Source organism: Strigops habroptila, chromosome 5 (genome assembly GCF_004027225.2).
Source record: "Strigops habroptila isolate Jane chromosome 5, bStrHab1.2.pri, whole genome shotgun sequence".
Classification (NCBI taxonomy): domain Eukaryota; kingdom Metazoa; phylum Chordata; class Aves; order Psittaciformes; family Psittacidae; genus Strigops; species Strigops habroptila.
The window spans coordinates 29,342,171-29,356,627 of record NC_044281.2 but is presented as its reverse complement, the minus strand read 5'-3'; the positions used below and the strand labels follow the sequence as shown (position 1 = coordinate 29,356,627).

Below are 14,457 nucleotides of genomic sequence, written 5' to 3'. Positions count from 1 at the left end.
ATTTCAACTGCATCTGGAAGAAACTGCATGTTAGGGAAGTGCGAGAAGAGGATGAGGCTTGGCCTCCATTAGTGGGTTTCACATGCTGACTGATGGCGTGGAAAACTCGGAGGGAGACTGAAGTTTTGTGTGATGGACTCCTGAGAAGAACTGATGTAGATTTGATAAATTCTAAACTTTTCTTCTCTTGATTTTCATCAGCATTTTGATAAGACGGAGCAGGCTAAAACAGATACCTAAAAATTCTTACATTTATACTGTGCTTGTTTATAATTGTCTAATAGAATATTCTATATAGCTGTCATAACTTGTAAACTGTTTTCTTGTCTCGTTTTGAGCTGCATCTCGCAGAAGCTCAAGCAAAGTCAAGGGTACAGATCTAATAAAGAACAAATGAGACTTTAGTATTGAGGTGACTTTTCTTTTGTGTTTCCACATCTATAATTGAGAGGTTTATAATTTCAGTGCTAGTATAGCAAATAAAGGATGTTCTGAGAGCAGGCTGTGTTGCACAATGTAGGTAGGGAAATGCTAATGGCAAACATTTGTCAACACTGCTTTCTGAGCTGTTCCAAGAAATACAGATGCTAGAGCTGAATTTTGGATTATGAAAGTGGGTGTGTGTTCCTTCCATGACCCTGTTTATTAGCCTTTCCTTTGTATACTTAACCTCCTGAAAGTTATTTTTTTTCCTTCATAGTGCTAGTCACACCTCAACCTTGAAAAATCTTTAATTTTTCTCTATTTGTCCTTAAATGGCCCCAACCCCACTCACATTTTCTGTTTACATTGATTTTGTGCTGTTCTGTTGTTCTATCTTGCTACCACCTCGTCCTGTGCTTTCTGCATTTTCTTTTCTCTTCCAAATCATTGTCTCCAGCAACCCCCTGGTGCCTGGAAATATCAGGAAAAGGACCTAGTGTCCTCCCCCTCTCAGAGGAGGACTGAAGCTAGTTTTGCTGAGCTTTAAGAACAGGAAGCAAAGAACTCAGCAAGAGATGGACACCTGGGATGGCAGACTTCAACATGGCTTTTTCATTTTTTTTATGAGCAACAGTTACCTGTAGTCAGTGTGATCAGTGCTTGTAAATGCTGCTGTCACCTTGCTCCACTGATCTAAGTTATGTGTGAAGCATCCACGTGGAGGTCACTAGATGTCTCTGATATGGAACTTGATACAGCTCAACTGAAAAACACAGCAAGAAAATGTTTTGTGTTTATAGCAAATAGAAACCAAGACAATATCTCTTCAATAGCAGAATAGCATTCTAATGGGAGAGAGAAAAAAACTCTCATGTTCATGAACCAGATGAAACTGTTTTTCCATATGTTCTGCAGTTGTCCTCCATTATCTGTAGAAGATGACTAAATTGTTCACTACAGTCTTTGCTACCGTAACTACCATTGCTTCATGCTCCTGACGGGTTAAGGTACCCTAGCTGTTCAGTTCCTTTTGGCTTCTGAGCCACAAGGGCAGAGATGGATGAAAGTTTCTTCCAAGTTTCACCTGGCATCACACCTGGCTTATCACCTTTGAGCACCTTGGTTGGGACATTCCTCAAAGCGCAGATACAGGTTGGGCGGAGACTGGATTGAGAACAGCCTCGAGGAGAAAGGGGTGTTGGTTGATGAGAAGCTAAACAGGACCTGGCAGTGTCTGCCAGGTTGGACGGCGCTTTGAGGAACCTGGTTTAGTGAAAGGTCTTCCTGCTTGTGGCAGTAGGGTTGGAACTGGCTGATCTTTAAAGTCCCTTCCAAACCAAACCATTCTGTGATTCTATGAAATTCTGCCAAACCCTGATTTCCTAGCAGGAAAATACAATAAAATTCCAGTCCCCTTCAAGGGGACTTCAAATAAAATTCAAGTCCCCTTATAATTTTTAAAGGTGCTCCTCTCATTCCCGAGCATGATTGTGCTTTAAACTCAGGTATGTTTGTATAACTGTTGGTTAATATGATTTTATAAGAGTACATTTCAACTCCTGATAATGAAAACCACTTGCAATCTGACACTCTTTCCGGTCCAAACAAACATGTCTGTTATAACATTACACAATGCTCCCCAGAACATTGTTTTCCTGTGGTTCATAAGAGTTGTAATAGGGCCATTAGTATTTCTACCACTTCTCAGTGTGGTTTCAAAACCCGCTAACATATTTCCTGGTGGCAAATATTTCTTCTCCCATTTGCACTTACTGTTTTTCTAAAGAAAAGCTGAAAATAAATGTAAAATGTATGATTAACCTTTAGCCTACTTTGTATTTGCAGCACTACTAGGATAATAATGGCAGCAAGTACTGGTATTTTTCCACCGTATATGTTATGGGAAAGAATAGAGAAATAACCCAATTATTCTTTTATAAACTTGGCTTCAAAAATAATAGTGAAAAAAGGAGACACTGTTCACAATTTAGAGGAGGTAGCCTTGCCAGCCTGTGTCACATCCTGCCAGTTACTATGTTCACTGGTGTTGAATTTGAACTCAATTTTCCCAGGAACCATGGGACTTGTGTTTCTTTTAATCAAATTTCTACAAAAATCAGGAAGCCACAGAAAAATACTTGCTTGCTGTAATTGAAGGTCCATGTCTTTATATGTGGTGGGGACTGATGGGGCTGTGGACTGGTTTTTGACTGCTCAGAATTGCTAATAGCCTAAGTTAAAATACCTATTTAAATTATATAGTTATAAAAAATATCACTCTAGACCAGAGCAAATTCACTCTGAAATCAACATCCATCATTTTTATGGCTAGAAAAACCTCTCACTGTTACATATATTGTAATAACAATTATATTAAACTTCTCTTATGTGGTATGCAGGCCATTTGCTTCAGAAGGGACTGAATTTTTGTGACCTTTTAACTTGTACTGAGATCTTAATTATCAAAATCAGCTTTTGTAGCATTTGAGTAGTGAATAAGTTATTCTCTGAATCAGAGAACTTACTGTTAGATTGCTTTTCTGTAGGAAATTATTGTAAATTAAAAAAGACTGACCTGGCTTTTTCCTGGTCTGGTCATTGTCCACCAGGGATTATTTTTGCTCATTACATTTTTAAGGAAAGATTTTATTAAAATTATTATTCTACAATAACAACAGAGAAAAAAATTATTCTGTTTCTTTTTGTGCCTGACTTCTCTGTCCATTTAAAAAACAATAAAATCCATTAATGCATAAATGCGTAATTTGGATCTTTCATGAAAAATAGACTAAAATGCTTGTAAGTGCTTTAAGCAGCATAGGAGGGTTTAAAATGCTAAGGTTACACACACACAGAAGCCATCTAAAAGAACAAAGTAATGATTTCTGGATATTTTTTTGTTCCTCTATGGAACTACAAAGAATAACATGTAATATAGTACTGTGTGGAATGTACCTTCACCAGGGTTTTAATTACCACATATGAATCCCATGAGGTAAAGATGCTTTACAAGCCTGTTGGTAGAACATTGCTTTTATAAGGGGATTTTATTTATTCCACATATGATGGTTGACACTGGACATTTTTTATTTTTTCCCCCTCTGAAGTTCATCAAAGTTAGGAGATAAAAGTCCATGCAAAAGTCCATGTTTGTGTAAACACGCAGGACCTTCTCTTGATATTTTCAGTTTTATACATGAGGCCTAGTGAAGGCTTTGGACACAGAACAAGGAGAGCTGCTTCAGAAATGTGTAAAGGGAAGGCTGGAGCATAGCAAGAGAAGAGCTAATTATGATGTTATGTGGAGATATTTTATGAAAATAACCAAGGAGTTTCATTCAATTACTTCAAATTTTACAGAACTCAGTGTGAACCACAGAGGGGAAAGTGCTGCCTAGCAGTTCTTTGACTGAATCTGAAGAGTTTTCATTTTTATGTAGGATATCTGTGTTTAATTTGTTGTGTGTTCTCTCCTCCACACGGCCCCCCCTCCCCCTCCCAATATTAATGGATTGAGTGAAAGAAATTGGTCTCTGAGACCTAATCTAGATGCTTTTCTTATTGATGTAAAGAAAAAAAAATAAAAAAAGCTTTTGACAGAAAGTAATAGTTTTCTTAACTGGATAAAAAGCATCGAAGTGTCTTGAAGATCATGTTAGTAGAGTGATTTTATTTTAGTTTTTCCACTCTTTCCAACATAATGCCTTCTTATGCCAGGTAATCATCTTACTCTAACAAAGAATGTGTATAAAAGGCTCAGAAATTGCTATCAAGGTTTACTCTTTAAATTACTAATAATTAAAACATCAGAGGTAGAGGTAGTTTTAAATTAGACTTCAACTCTTTCTAGCAGATTTAATGCAGCTTGTTGGAGCTAAGCCTAGGAAAGTTAAAGGGTACTAGTTTAGCCTTATCTTTTCTCAAAGTAAACTCACAGTCAGAATTTTTGTCATTACACGATCTAGTCCCTTCCATTTGAAATTTTTGGCCAAAATGGTATCATGGTCATAGGTCTCAAAGGAATCTATTTTGTAAAGTAGGTTCACACTCTGAAATCTATCCAACATGGTACTGGCTGTACTTTTTCCATTTCAAAGTCCCTGTCCACTCTCAGATGAGCTAGAGTGCTGTATACAATGCTGTACACAAGTCCTCTGCTGCCAAAAGCATCCGCTTATCTCCTGCATCTGAAGATGTTAACACTTTCCCACTTGATAGGGCATGAAATTACCACGTTAGGATCCCATCTCTTCCTCAATGCAGGCTAGGGACATGGGATAACACCACCCAGAGTCAAGTCCAGGTTCCTATGGGCTCCCTGCACAGAGCCAAATGTGGGGTTGGAGCAGAAGATGAGGTAAAAGTCTTTACGTGTGTATGTTAACTCCAGTGCTTCCTTTTTTAACCCTTAGGTGGTGTGAAAAGGATAACAGATGAGCCCACAACTTCCTCGCTGCAAGGAAAATGTGTGAGAATTTGCTACTCATAGTACTTTATTGAGCTCCTGCTGCTTGCCAGCTACCTCAGACTGAGTAGTGGTGAAAATAATTTGTGAAAAGGTGCCGTGTGATCCCAGTGGGTTTGAGTCATGGTCTGGCTGTGTGCATGCTTGGCATGACATCAGCAGAGAAATAGCTCATGTTTGAACTGGTTGAACTTCCAAATCTTACCTGCTTCCTCAAAATATTATGTGGATGTTCAGTGGTTTGGGAGAAGACAGGTGGCCTTTAACACTGCAACAGTCATAGTTTTATGAGGGAATGTGACGTTTTAGCAAGAAAATACTGTCTTTAGTATTTTGTACATATATTTCTATGTCTACACTTACCTAATGCAATGTTTATCTTAGTGTTTTGTATAGAATAGCTTCAGAAACTAAGAAAATTAGTTCTATCTGGTACTGTTACCATTTTTATAAAATGAAAGTTAAATATGGATGCTAAATGAATCTGCGTGCTTCAGTATGACACAGTTAAAAGCCCTATAACTCAAGGAGACATACAAAACCTAAGACTATAATTGCTCTAGTGAAGTAAGCCTCTGTGCATCTCTTCATGCAGAAACTATTAAATACTTGGAAATGCTTCCACTGTGAAGTCATGGGCAATTTTAGTTTCAGACTTTTCCTATATCCCAAGGCAAACCTTGGAAATTTTAATTTTATCTTCACAAAGGCACAGTGCACAGATTCATTTTGTCATGAAAAATTAATTCTGAGCTATTCCCAATCCTATAAAAGAGATAAACACATCAGATTATACACATTTTAATTATGTTAATCACCTACCACATTTGGCATATTCTTAAGGATAAAAATTACCATAATATGATTAATTTTAGATTTTCTGACATAGAATAATTTCAGAAGTTGCGTAAGTCTGAAACACAGCATATTTCATTGTCTTGATTCTCTGAGGTGACTGAAAGGTCATTCTTTAAAATTCACAGACTGTGAGGCGATGCAGGTTGCATTTTTTATCATTCCAGCTCCCATCTGTGTACATTTCTACACATTTTTCTGTTCTTTTGCCATTAGGCTCATTTTGGTGCCACTCGGTATAATTCACAGGCATGCCATTTAGGTACTTAAATTGACCTGAATCCTCACCCTCTTTAATGCCCAAGTAAGCATATTGGTTATACTTTTTCACAATACCCAAAATAGCTTTATTCTCCTCCTCATTCATGGGAGTTGCAAGAGTTCCTCTAGCGTCTTCACAGGATGCTAATGCAGATGCAAAATCCACTTTTTTCCCATTGCTGGCAAGTATTTTCTCTCCTACTTCTCTTATTTTCTCCTTCAAAACAAGCACTAAAACACAAAAAGAAAAAAACCCCAAATAGTTCGCTTTTTCAACTTCCTATTGCATATTGACAAGAAAGCAAAAAAAAAGTAATCAAGAGATGAAGAGAAAATTAAAAGTGATTAGAGAAGCAGACCAACATGATACAAGGCTGAGGAGTTCCCATGAATCCATATGGAAAGTGCAACATCATTAAGATTTTTTTTTTATTTTATAAATCAAATTTGAATAAATGCACGTCAGTGTTCCTGAGAGAAATTTGCTTCTCCAGGGAAAATGAGTTCTGATCTTCCCTGTTTTGGATGAGGAAATTGAGTTTTGGGATGTAGTACCATTTTCAATTGCAATTTCTTCCAAGTCATGATTCTATAATTTGGCCTATTGCACTTAAAACTGATTATGAGCTGAAAAAGTAAAAATGGGAAAAATTACCTCCTTTAAGCCTGGAAAGTCGATGTTTCAAATTTACTAAATCTTTGTGGAGTTCAGTGTTCAGAGAATTGGGTAGACCTACAAAGAAAAAAAAAATAAATTATACAATCAAGCAAAACTAAGCACTGCTAATAGGAACAATTCCTTGGATAAAACCAATCACTTTCCAAAACTAACTAGCACACAATATATTTTTTAACATCATCTGGAGTCAAATTAATATTTTCACAGAATTTTTTTACGCTGTTGTTAACCTATATTAAAGTAAACAAGAACCTCCAACCTATTGAAATATGCTGATAATTCCCCTCTACCCAGAAGAAAACGAATTTTTCTAGGTTGAAGCCTTACGTTTGTCAAACAGAGAATTTGTTTCATTCTAATAATAGTGAACAGGCACAAGGGAGATTTTGGGGAGGGAATAATTTCTGTGGCATCATACTATTTTTTTAATCTGCTGGATGGATGCTTTGTGTTTTTACAGTGGGATCTTATCTCAATGGAAACCACGAACACTGGTATAGGAGAGTATAGATCGTGTGAAATACAGTCCATCCAGCACTGCTTGCTAATGATGGGTACTTACTGTAAAGGTAGATAACTTTTTTTTTCTATCAAATTTCTATGGGTAACAAAGGTCCTACATATAGAATAAAGTTACTAGCGTGCTTCCATGATTGTAATCCCATTATTCACAACTAAAACAAATGGAGTGTGGAAGCACAAAATATGCTGCATCTCCCTTGCTCCGAGTTGTAATGTTGCAACTCCTACTTCACTGCACAGTCAGTAAAAAACCAACATATTTGACCAAATAAAGAGCCCATTTGATTGACAGGACATTACTAGGACATCAGCCTGTTTCACATGATGGTCCAGTATCCCCTTTTTCTTTCTCACCCTGCGGACAAGTAAGCTGTTTTCCAGGAGGCCCCACCAGACTTCCAGAGGCTCCTCTGAGACCTGGGAAAAAAAGAGAAGCACATTTTTCTTTCCAATTAATTGATGCATATTCCGGAAACTTTAGGATGAAACAGAACTGAATCTCAAACTGGAATGTATTACATCTGTAAATAACTTTGACAGTCCTTTAGCCTTGGTAATGGATCCGGAGAAAGCATTTCTACGTGGGAAGAAAATTATACAGTGCAAAGTGTTCCTTACCAGGCTGCTTTTGCACATAGCATCTTTGAATACTACAGAAACATGCCAGAAGCCTTTTAATTATTACACTTGTAAATGCTGTAATAACATTTTGTTCACACTTAGGGAAAAAAAAAAGCTTCTGCTGTGAAAGAAGCCATATCTCTTGGAAAGTCAATGGAAAAGCACTACAAAGATAGATATATATATATAAAAATGTGTATATATACATATATACTTGTATTATAGTTACATGTTTAAGTATTGATAACCTGTTCATTTCAACAGAGGAGAGAGGCGGCTTCTGTTTTAGAAAAACGAAATTAAACTATTTCCTCCATTCAGTTTTTCCCTTCTTTGCTTAACACACATGCTTCCTCAAAGGCACATGTCCTTGTGTGTTAACTCTTTTTATTCATGCACCCTTCATGACAAGGCTTTGTTGCAAAAAAAGAATGTTTACTTACCTGATAGATGCGTCTGTTCTTTCAGATCATCTCTGCCAGGTAGCCCAGGGATACCAAGCAGCCCAGGGATACCAAGCAGCCCAGGGATTCCTGGATATTTAGGCAGTGCATGGCAAGTCACTAGCAAAGCAGCTACTGCTGTAAGCATGTAGGATGAGTAAGACCACATGATTGCTCAGGCAAGCTGTAAGAAAACCCACGTATTTGTCAAGCAACAATTCTGTAGGAAATTGTAGGCATTTGCTTATAGAATTGAATACTATCTCCCCCCCCTTCCTGCCGTCTTAAAAAATTTTTTTTTTCCTTATTTTGGATAAAGTCCGTAGTTTAGGTATAAGAGATTTCCCAGATTTATTTTGCTACCATTGCACAGCTTATACACAAAACTCTTTCTAGGCTGGTATGGATTGGTATGCTCATTGCTCATTACAGAAAGACAGCTACACATTTGGGAGTAGTGAAGACAAATTTTCCTTTTTGCTATCGCTGACTATTTGTTGGATTAATCCTTGAGAAATGACGTGCTCAGATGTAACTGATCATGCTTAAGCCATTAGCTATTTGTAAGGGATATAATCATTCAATGAAGCATGGGTGCATATGTTACCAACCTGAAAGGCACAATCTGTTACAGTGGTTGTTGTGATGTTCAGAGCTAGTTAGCAATTTCTTTAAGCACAGTGCTATTTAAGCACATTTCTTCGAAATAAGCAGAGTGATAGTGTTTTACACATGGGCAAAATTTTGTAGCTCAATTGACATTGCTATTTTTTTTGAACAAAATTCCACAAGCTTGAAAACATCAGTCTTGTAGAAAATGCATTTTTGCTGGTTGGCAATAAGCCTATTAATCTTATTTTATCCTTTCAGGTATAACATTAAGTCGCGTTATAATCTCAGTGCCAAGAGATCATGACTATAAAGCACTCTGATACTATAGATCATGGGTCTACAATGCAGATAGTGAGTATGCAGCATTGGTTATGCTGTGTGGTTATACAACCTGAACTGATGGACTATCAGACACTATAGCATGGAGTTATCTAGTTATTGCCGTCATTCAGTCAGTTAAAATAATAAGAGAGAGAAAGCAAGGTTCAAGATGCCAGAATGGATATTGCTTTCTAATGAGATGACCCTGATGGATTGACTCTCAAACAATATAATTTTAATACACGACTTCATCTTTCTTTCAGCATGAATTAGAGAGGATCATGTACTACACTCTCTCAAAATCTTTCACCCTTTAAAAAAAAAATTGGAATTGACATATAGTATGTTCTAAATCCAGCTCCACTTAAAGTTGAGAATAAAATCTTGGTTGGTTTGAATGCTGTAAGATTATTAACACCTGAGTTCATCAGATGAAACATGGTATTTGTTTCAAAGCATATATGCCAAGCAGAATCAAAATGTCAGTGTACTATTATTACCAAGTGTTAAATCATTGAATCATAGAATGGTTTGGGTTGGAAGGGACCTTTAAAGATCATCCAGTTCCAAACCCCCTGCCACAGGCAGGGACCCCTTCCACTAGACCAGGTTGCTCAAATTGGAGCGAACTTTTAAAAACCCAAAATATTGTTTATGTCTTCCAGACTGACTCTGTCATAGAAGGCTTTTGACATTATTCTAAATCTGCAACAATACCAACTATTTTTAAGAGTAAAGTTTACTTGTTTTTCTAGAGAAATGTCTCATCAAAATCAAATCAGTGGGACAGATCCTTGAACGTATGAATATTCACTTCTGTCAAAAATTTTGGTATTTCACTTGGTATAGAATCTGTTTAAGTATTAGCAGCCTCTATTCCTCATGGTCAAGAATTTCCAGTTTAATGAGTGGAAATTTCAAATCCACGTGAGAACACACATGCTGTATTAAAAGTGCTGTCAAATTTCATGTGTTGAATCTGAAGCATCTCAAGTTGTTTACCTTTTACTATACTGAAGGCTAGCAGACATCTCTGACAATTATAGCCAGTGACTCGGAAAGCAGATTATTAAAACCTCTAACAGAAACCTACCTTAGGTGGCTAGCAATACTTACCTCCCTGAGATAAGGAAATGTAATTACAACAAGTACTCTTTGTCTGGTGCTGATCATTCAGGGAATTACATTTGAATGGACTACCACATTTGGCTCATAATTGGATTATGATGCAGAGTCAGAGTCCTGATCAGTTATATAGCAAAATGGAAAAAACAGTTTTAATGACCTTCATCAGTCATTACAATCTAGTGTCCTTCAGGCATCTCCTCATCCAGTAAAATTGCTAATATAGGCAAAGTAAAAAAAAAAAAAAAAACCAACATTAATAAAAGAAAATTTAATTTTAAAATGTAAATATGACCATGGAAACGGAACAGGTTTGCCTTCTAGCTGAAGTTCCTTGTGATTTATTAAAAGGAAATTCAACTTACCGTTCTGCTTCAAAGTGAAATGAAAGAGCAGTTCACACAAGTCCCCTTTATATAGTATTTGTTTGTTTAATGACATTGCTGAAGTGGAGACTGGATAATGAGGGTAGGAATGAGCCTTTTTAGTTTTGCTTACACACTTGTCATGCAAATATTGAGGACAATTTTAAGGGTTGAGAAATTTCTTTTACTTATATAAGAGTAGAAAGTCAAAGTTGGAGAAAAACCAATCTAGAACTAACAGATCACTCTAGATTTGTAGCCACATACAAAATTTATAAAAATTTAAGGAAACTTTTGGTGATTCTAAGTGATATTGTAACAATTTTTTTTTTCTTGTTTTAAAAAGGAAAAAGATGGTATGTGACCACCAGTGGCTTTTGCAGAAGCAAAGTGCTCTTGTTAATTAGGGAAGCAGCTTACTGTGCAGATAGATAGAGTCTGATCTGATAATCAGCATTCTAAACTTTGCTTCCCATCTCTGTATCTGATGTACTTTGTATGCTTTTTTAGCTCTTTGTATGCTCTCTGTTTCTGTGAGCATTTAGTCTCTTTTGCATGTAGAGTACAGCTTATCCTCACTTGGTCAGAGATGGATCCTGGTAAAATCTGTATACATACATAAAGATTATCAAGTAAAAAACAAACCAGAGTCTTTGGTCTTCTGGTTTCCCAGCAATGACAATTGGGATCTCATGAGTAACTTCCTTCTGGTTCCAATGCCGCCTTCTGCAAGGACATTTATGTTTGATCCTAGCTGAGGTTTGTTTTATGAACCTCAGCAAGCCAACACATCAGTCCCTCACCTGTGAGATAGAAATACCTCTGCTTCACAACTTTTCTCTCTTTTGCTAATTTACTGTTATCTCTTAAGGATAGAGGGATTTCTCCTTTTCATCTGCATTTTACTAAAACTACTTGAGTTTTGTCATGATCCCTAACTATAATGCCTTTCTACCCATCAGTATTCACAGCTGCAAGTTAACATATTCGGGCTCCTTGTTCAACAAATACAACGATGTCTAATATCAACTGGTTGACCTAGCTAACAAGAAATACCAAAGGAGAAGATATGTTTAGGATCCCCTTCAGAAATATGTAGTCACTTAAATCCACTTCCATTCACAACTGTGAGCCTCATCCTGCAGTTAAAAGTGCAAATCTTTGAATGTAGGTTACTCATTTTACAAAACCTCTAAAACTACGAGTTGAAACTGTTTCCTTCTGTAGGTAGATGAAAAGAACTGGCGTTAAGCATATAAGATGTGGACTGGATAGTACACAGTCAGTAAAACACTTTGTTTCTGAATCCTGTTGTGGTTTGGGAATAACAGAGATGCCAGGCAATTCAGCACAATCAAGACATGGGTAATTCTGTTTCTGAATGGCAGCAGTCCTCTGGCATACCTACAGCTCTAAGAAATATCTGCAGTTGCATGATAAGATGGAACTTAATGGATCCAGATATTGCGAAGTACTATTTTAAATTATTAGGAGTCCAAGTTCTTGGGAATCTAGCTTGCCAGAACACAATCTCATATAGATCCAGTTTCTAAGCAACTGTGCAAGAGCTGTAATGGTTCATACTGTTCTGTGGCACCACTGCCCATACACATCCTTCCCACACATATATATGCAACTTTAATACATGAACAACATGATAAATGTTTGCAGATTTGTACTATTTCTTCCACCTTCCACAGTTTATATTAAAAAAAAAAAAAATTGAAACATTAATCAGGGAAGCCAGTAAAGCCCCACCAGCTACACACTATCTGTCCATTCAGGAAAAAGTGTAGCATGAACAAAATATTGCTAATAATGGTTTAAGATGTAGAAAAACTTTATATATTTTTACCTTTTACCAAAAATTTCAAACATACGTTTGTAACAGTTCTTCTCCCATGAGTCAGATTATACTTGCACAATAGAAGCTGATAAGAAGCCTAAAACATAATCCAATGTGAGAGATTACTTAGTCATTAGATTTACTTAGTTATGTGACAGAGAATTTTAAGGAAAACAAATATACTAGAATAAGGAAGAAAGTAAATATTTTTTCTGTAACCTGGCACCCCTGTAGAACGACTATGAGGCTTGGTATTCTGAAATTTACACTTAGACCTCTGTGGTAATGGCTGAAGATCTTTAGCTGGGTAACACCCACAAAGCTAGCCAAGGTACTCTAGTGGTTTCACTGGGCCTCAGTTACTGATTACTGCATCCTTGCTGTCATGAAGTAGAACAGTAAGATAAGATTCCTTCTGACGTCCCCTAATGCACAAAATATGCTGTGGTGTTAATGCTAGTGATTTATACCCAAACCCCAGTATGGCCTGATCAGCTATTAGAAAAAGAAAGAAACCCCAGAATCTAATTTTCAGAGATGCCATGTACCCAGAAAACTACTCCTTTATACAGCAGCCATGCATGCCACCCTCAAAAAAAGTAATTTCAAAACTAATAACTGCCAAGGTGGTTTCAAAACCAGAACCAATTTTATATAGCTTTCAAATCTCTAATTTTCAGAAAGCAAGGTGAACTCTCCATTTTGCTCAGCACATTGTTTCGAAATGAGTTGATTCCTAACAACCTTATCATAGCACAATCCGCACAAAGCTATGCTGTACACTCACATAAATGCAGTGCTGTACAGCCACACTAGTTTATTTTAGCAATCTGCAAGATATTAATCTCAAATGTGTCACTGTGCTGCAACTTCCTGATATCAGCTCTGTGTGGCAAGCAGATGTGGTCAATTCTCCATTTCTACCTTCAAAACAACATTAATTTTTTATATTCGTCTAGTATTTCCACTGTATTTACTCTGCTGCTACAGATCTTAAAATCATCAAGACTTAGGAGCCGATAGTCAGTTTTAACAAGATTCACTGGCATCAGCGTAAGTCCTCATCAGAAGTATAGGCAACTAAACTTAGGCCATCCATTAAGTGATGAAACAATCCAATGGGTAAAGTGCTGCCTCCTCCCCACCTGCAGTTTGATTTTATCGAGACAAATTCAAATGGGTAGGCCATTGGAAAGTAAGAAATACTGATAATGATGTTTTGTTAGCTTACAGTGCACTGATGGGAATAGGATGGAATAGGAACGGAATAGTGGGAATAGGATGAAAAACATATAGAGTACGGTACCTTTCTACACTGCTAATACTGAGAGAAGACAAGTTCTGCTGTGGGTTAGTCTTAAAATTTGTATTACTGCTGTGTGTACTCTAGACTTATGCCACTTTAACTTGAGGTTAGGAATCTTACAGGAAGAAGGTATTTGCTGATGAGACATATTTATGAACAAACGTGATATCAGTGACATGCTATAAGTTTAATAATACACTTTTATTTTGGGGATGCATCCCAGGGCAGAGATTTCTAGGCTTAAGCGTAAGCAGGGAAATGGAAGAGAAGAAGGAATGCTGCATATAGATGATGAGGTTCCTAAAGAGAAGACAGCAGAGATGAGGAACAGAGTTTGGAGTAGCGGACTTTAAACAGCTAGCTCCACCAGACTGTAACAAAGAGCCCTTGCATAGAATTGTTCTTCCAAAGTTCAGAAAATTTCAGCTTGAGAGAAAAAGGAAAAAAAGCTTTCAAGCAATTAATTAAATTAAAAAAGAATCCAGATCCCTTTCAATCTATTTTCCATTCCAGGAAAAGCAAATTCAAACTATACTATCAAGAAAAGGGGTGACTAGGTTTTTCAGAGCTTTTGTTATAAAAAAAGGCATAGTTCTCTCCTGTCAAAAATTTA

General features: G+C 36.9%; 1 protein-coding gene across 2 annotated transcripts in view; it reads right to left on the bottom strand.

Annotated features, from left to right (window-relative positions):
* Window positions 1-5,154: 5,154 nt before the first annotated feature.
* LOC115607973 (pulmonary surfactant-associated protein A-like) overlaps window positions 5,155-14,457 on the bottom strand; it is a 60,802-nt gene continuing 51,499 nt past the window's right edge. For both annotated transcript variants that reach the window (XM_030485967.1, XM_030485970.1), the window contains 4 exons: window positions 8,270-8,453; window positions 7,560-7,622; window positions 6,660-6,737; window positions 5,155-6,235 (listed from right to left, as the gene is read on the bottom strand). In XM_030485967.1, the coding sequence (XP_030341827.1) occupies window positions 5,859-6,235; window positions 6,660-6,737; window positions 7,560-7,622; window positions 8,270-8,438 (687 nt within the window). In that variant the 5' untranslated portion in view covers window positions 8,439-8,453 and the 3' untranslated portion in view covers window positions 5,155-5,858. The remainder of the gene's footprint in view (window positions 6,236-6,659; window positions 6,738-7,559; window positions 7,623-8,269; window positions 8,454-14,457) is intronic.